We start from the raw sequence: 6,096 nt of genomic DNA, 5'->3' as shown, positions 1-6,096 counted from the left end.
GCTATAAGAAGATGGAAAATTTGCATTCGGTATCTTTATTTTGAATACAGTAAATTCATCATTTAAACCAATTTCATTATCAAGCTATTTAGCATTGTTCCTAATAAATAAAGATTCTACGCGTTTACAGGTATTCTAGAGCAATTTAAGATGAGCTAAAATTTCTTTACAATGTCTTAATCTCTTTACAATATCATTATTCTGATAAACGGGCAACTCAAAGAATGTTAGCAAGTGACGGTATGAATTCTCAATGTCTTAAATAGAAATGTGAAAAGAATGTTAGCAAATGACGGTATGAATTCTCAATGTCTTGAATAGAAATGTGGAAAGAATGTTACCAAATGACGGCATGAATTCTCAATGTCTTGAATAGAAATGTGGAAAGAATGTTAGCAAATGACGGTATGAATTCTCACTGTCTTGAATAGAAATGTGGCTTTAAAGAAATGTAAAAATCAAAATGTTTTCATCTAAAAACAAAATTGAAATTATTGATTCTTTTGGACAAAAAATTATGAGTACATAAACTAAATATAGTAACATTAGATATAATGAAATGTTTAGAAAAATGTAAACATTTTTTTATGCGATGAGGGAAGGGAAAGCAGCAACAATCACCATGTATAAACACTGTATCGCGTTAAATAAGTAAATCGTTAATTAAGTAGACAGTCAGTTCTGCGCAAGCGTCACGCATGCGGAGATATGGCGTAAAGCTTCCGTAAGGTAGGTTAAATCTATTGTTAAATAAGTAGCCTTGTTCCGTTAGGTATAAACTCAAAAAATAAAAATAATCATATTTTTAAATTTTTTAAAATTATATAATTAAAATGCCAGTCTATAATTACTCTGTTGAAGATGTTTAGCAATATGTCTCTGATGGGATAACAAATTATTATAATAAAAAAATGTAAACTTTGTGGTAAGCGTATATATAATCAACTATTTAAGTTAAACTTTTATATAATTTATGATTAAGAGTTTATTATTATTGTATATTTTATATTATTGTATGTTTCTGAAGTTAATTTTGTACTATGTTTCAGCATCTCAAAATCCACAGTTGTTTTGGGACTTCCATTTTATGCATTGACTTATTTGTCAATTTTGCTCTGTACTATTAGTCAATTTTGTTATATATTTAAGTGTTACAATCAAGTATTACTAGAAATATTTATTGAAAACAATCTAAGATTAAATTAACTGTAAATTTATTATAGATTTGAACCTAATTTCCAGAAAGTGACCCTAGGTACAGTTTAAAAAAAGCTTATTGTACCTAAGGCCACTAATTTTTAAACCCTTCTACTTGATGAAGTTTTATTATATATAAAGTAATTAGTATAGAGATGTGATTGTATCAATTTCGCCATTTATAGACAAGTCTGGGGACTTGAATTTGGGCATTGAAAAAATCTGGTCGCAGGTATACAAACTTCCTCTAGATATTATTGGACCTCTCGCCTTAACAAAACTTAGAGAAAAAAAATTATTACAATTACTGATCATTGAAGTAAATATATTGAATTAATAATTTATGTAACTTTATGTTATAGATTTTTGGTACTCTTCAAAAAACTCTAAAATTTTAGATTATTCAATAAAGTCTGCTTATTTTCCTCAAACCAATCAACGAGAAAAAGGTTCAGAGTTTAAACTGGTAATGGTAAAGCTTTGAAAAAAGCTGTTTGTTAGTTATAGTATCATTATAAAAAGAGGCTGTCGAAGTTCAAATTTTTCTGAAGTTTTCTTTAAAATTTGTCAATACAGTCTAAAGACAAGGCCTTAGATATTTTAAGAGACTCTGGCTGGCTTATTGAAACCTTGATTGATATAGCACAAAGTTTGTTTTTATATCAGTTTTCTAAAATATTTGGGTTTCCAAGTTTAAAATATCTGGGTTTTTTGCATTTTTAGTTGTTTTAATTCAGGTGGTTAGTCAGAAAGCATAGAGTTGCGCATGAAAATGATTGTGATCTTTTCTTAAAAGGAAATGCAATAGCTTTGTGTAGCGGTATCAACCTAAGTTTAATTATATAAAAAGATAATGACATGAGGTAACATTACCTGAAATGTATTGAGAATGGTAAATTAGAGATGTTTCCTTTTGTCACTGTGTTATACTGTCATAAAATGTGTGCCTTTAGTACTATCATTGTTGTGAATGTATCCTATTATTTCTGTTGTTTTTATTTTTGTTTTTATGACTTATTTGGATATTTAAATTCAATCGATATACATAAATGCGTTTTTTTGTTCATTATTGTTGGTTTATTTATGTACTTTATTTTTTTAAGTGTCTTATAGATGTATAAAGTTATACAATTGGCTAATTTAGGTTAACTATTGCTTGTTCTTTATTTTGTTATTGGCATGATGATTTGTTTTGCTCACTTTGTACTTGTTTTTTTCTTACTGTCATCAGTTATTCATTTTATCAGCTAGAGTTATCGATATAAGATATAGTTAATAGGTACAGTTAATAAAGTCAGTTCTTTATTTACATACATTTGTTGCAGTTGCAGTTAACTATAGCTACTATTACAACTACACTAAAAGAAGTATTTAAACATATGGCTATTTTTAAATATAATGAGATATTTGATCAATTTTTTATAGGATGTTATGAAAGTATAGACTATTCTGGTATGTTGATACCATAGCTATCATGACATTTTTAACATTTATATAATTTAAAAGTTCAAATCCTACTGGCACACAATTAGAGTTCATTTTGTAAATCAATTTATTGACATATATTGATCAATGCATTTATTAAGTACTCTTCTGGCACAAAAGCAGGCATTATCATTATTTTTTATTCATTGCAATTTTATGATACTATTTATATTATACTATATTTCTATACTGTATAGGCTTGTAATTCCATGTGGAAAAATCGAATTTCTTCCAAAAATGCCCAAGTTTCAATCAAGTTAAATTTTTTCAAAAGGACTTTTGATCTTATTTTCAAAATAAAGTTTTAGCATAGTGTAGCATGAAGTGTGTCATTTCTTTAATGTCGCTTTTATTTAAAACATTCACATAGTAAGATAGTAAATAGTAAAATAGTAAACTAAGTTTAGGTCACATTTTATAGTTGTTGTGCTATACATACATTAAACCGCTAAAATCGTCGAATAATACCCGTCTAGGTGTTATTTAACGATAGTACAGTAGTGGTGTAGTGGTAGAGAGCTCGCCTCATAATCGAGAACTTCCAAGTTCGATCACCACCACGTCCCTAGCAGGAACGTGGTGGCACCTGAAAAGCAGGTACGAATTTCCAGAAGAGGGGCCCGGTATTTTGTTGGAATTGTACTAATAATATCTTGTATAGAACTGGAACTGAGGGGAATACAGTATCTAACAAAGTCCTCAGCATAAAATTATAAATGGTGAGGAAAAAAGGCAAAGTTTTGTTATACTTCTCAGCAGCTTTTCTGTAGATCTCCACAAAATCAACCATTTAAGTCGTGAATGTCATTTGAAATTTGTTCAAGGCAATTGATTACTGCAGGGTTAAGTGTCAGCAGTCAGTCTGTAGCATTTTGTAAAGCACTGAAGCAAACACTGTGGGTAGGAGTCAGTTCAAGAGACCGATTCACATCCTTCCGTATAGAAAGGTCTTTAATTTCTGCACATCACCAGGCTTGTCTTCTATTATAAAAAGGTTAACAGAAACAACAGAAGATTTTGCACAAGCTTTTCATAACCATATTTGTTCCATGAGATCCTCAATAAAAATTTATTGCCATGGAGAACACTATTTTAAATGTGTTGCAACTCCTTTATTTTACTCCTTTTTTTGCGTGGCGAACATCGTGGTGAACAGACGCGTTTTCTTACAGTTAAATATTTTTTGGAATTTTTTTAATTCGTTAAATAAAAATTGATATGTCTAAATCAGAAGAGTTAGTTTCGATTGCTATGATGAGAGAGCTACTAAATATTCAAAAAGAAACAATTTTGTCTTTTTTTCATGAAGCATTATCGAACATAAATGAGAGGTTTGATAACTTTCAATCTAGTTTTAAAGAAGTTCGGCGAGAACTCGACGAAATGAAATCTGGTTTAAATTTTGTTGGCGATGTATTCAACGATAAAGCTAGAGCAGTTGAGGAAAAAATTAATAAAGTTCACGATGATTTATCAAATGTACGAAAAATGCAGGGTAAAATATCTTCTGACAATATTGAGTTAAAATTAAAAAGCGTTGATATTGAAGACCGTAACAGAAGAAACAATTTAAGAATTGACGGGGTCGTTGAAAATAGCGAAGAAAAGAATTGGGAAATCACAAAGAAAAAGGTAAAGCAACTATTTAAAGATAACCTTGGTATTGAAAAAGATATTATAATTGATCGGGCTCATCGAGTGGGAGTAGCTAATGATAAACGAGAACGAACTATTGTCTTGAAGCTCCGGGATTACGAGGACAAAAAAACAATTTTGGAAAGAGCAACAAAATTAAAAGGAACTAATATCTTTCTAAATGAAGATTTTAGTTTTACCACGCGAAAAATTCGAAAAGAACTTTTTGATCAGGCGAAGATACATCGTCAAAATGGCTATTTTGCAAAAGTTGTTTACAACAAACTAATTGTTCACGAATTTCGAGAAAACACCCGCAACACAGATGTTATTCCGACATGCGTAAACGAGTAAGCGTTTTGACTATTTTACTTTTTAATTATATTAAATATTTTTAAATTATACATTTTTAAAAAATGGCAGCGCTTTTTCCACAGAAATTAGATTTTCACAATTTAAATTTAGACTTTTTTGAGGACAACTTTATAAATAACATATCAGAAGAAAATATAAATATTTTACAAGAAACTCAAATGAACTTAATTAACACACCGTATATTGATCCTTTTGAATTTAAAGTAATAGCAGATGATGGCTCATTTTCTGTATTACACATAAACATTAGAAGCATGCAGCAAAATTTTGATAAACTTAAAGAATTTTTAAATATTTTAAACTACACGTTCGACATCATATCTATTTCAGAGACTTGGCATGATACAGAAAGTTCTCTTGAATTAAATTCTAATTATATATTACCATTTTATAAACTAATAAGTCAATCAAGAGGAAATGGGAAAAAAGGAGGAGGATTAGGAATTTATGTCTTAGAAAAGTATGCTTTCAAGATAAAAAATATACTATGCTTTTCAAATGATAACTATGAAAGCCTTTTCATTGAAATTATTAATAAAAAATACCGAAACATTTTAGTTGGATGTGTTTATCGTCCACCGAGTGGAAAAATAAAAAATTTCGAAACCTTTATCAAAAATACGATTATGAAAATAAATAAAGAAAATAAGACTTTATATATAACTGGTGACATAAATCTTGATGCTCTTTCACAAAATTTCCAAAAATAAAATCTTTTTTTGATATGCTTTTTAAATTTAATGTCTTGTCAACTATTAATAAACCAACGCGAGTAACAAAAACCTCTGCAACAGCAATAGACAATATTTTTATCAATAATTATTTAGAAACGACATTTGAAACATTTGAAGAATTAGAGGCAGCCTTTGCCTCCTTAAAAAAAAAAAAAGGCTCCAGGATTTGATGAGATATCTAGTGATATAGTTATTGCAAACAAACACAGTCTTAATAGACCCCTGATTCATATACTTAAGCTCTCATTAAATTCTGGGATATTTCCGGATGTACTTAAATTGGCAAAAGTAATTCCATTATACAAATGTAATGATCATTCTGACATTTCAAACTACAGGCCTATATCAATACTTTCTGTATTTTCAAAACTCTTCGAACGTGTAGTTTATAATAGAATCTATGATTACTTCATTAAAAACAATTTTTTTTACCCAAATCAGTTTGGCTTTCAAAAAAATCTCTCTACAGAACATGCAATCATTGAAATAGTAAATCAAATAACTAATGGTTTTGAAAATAATAAATTTACTTTAGGAGTGTTTCTTGATTTATCAAAAGCATTCGATACAGTGGACCATTGCGTTCTATTAGATAAATTAAGGCATTACGGAATAATAAATAAAACTTATTATTGGATTAAAAGCTATCTTACAAACAGAAAACAATATG

The 6,096-nt window shown here is 28.9% G+C and overlaps 1 protein-coding gene and 1 long non-coding RNA gene across 2 annotated transcripts; both read left to right on the top strand.

Moving 5' to 3' along the window:
- The first annotated feature begins 2,720 nt into the window (after positions 1-2,720).
- On the top strand, positions 2,721-2,920 carry LOC136087818 (uncharacterized). The gene is made up of 2 exons (XR_010642103.1): positions 2,721-2,782; positions 2,880-2,920. It is a non-coding gene; the product is annotated as an uncharacterized LOC136087818 (long non-coding RNA).
- A 980-nt stretch (positions 2,921-3,900) lies between these two features.
- LOC136088202 (uncharacterized) lies at positions 3,901-4,671 on the top strand. The gene has a single exon (XM_065811884.1). It carries the CDS (start codon positions 3,901-3,903, stop codon positions 4,669-4,671), a length of 771 nt encoding a protein of 256 aa, XP_065667956.1.
- Positions 4,672-6,096: the final 1,425 nt, after the last annotated feature.

Source organism: Hydra vulgaris, chromosome 12, assembly GCF_038396675.1.
Source record: "Hydra vulgaris chromosome 12, alternate assembly HydraT2T_AEP".
NCBI lineage: Eukaryota > Metazoa > Cnidaria > Hydrozoa > Anthoathecata > Hydridae > Hydra > Hydra vulgaris.
This window is presented reverse-complemented; position numbering and strand designations above follow the sequence as displayed.

What these genes read in the sequence shown, in the direction of transcription:
- LOC136088202 (XM_065811884.1), top strand. Translation starts at nt 3,901, where the DNA reads ATGTCTAAATCAGAAGAGTTAGTTTCGATTGCTATGATGAGAGAGCTA.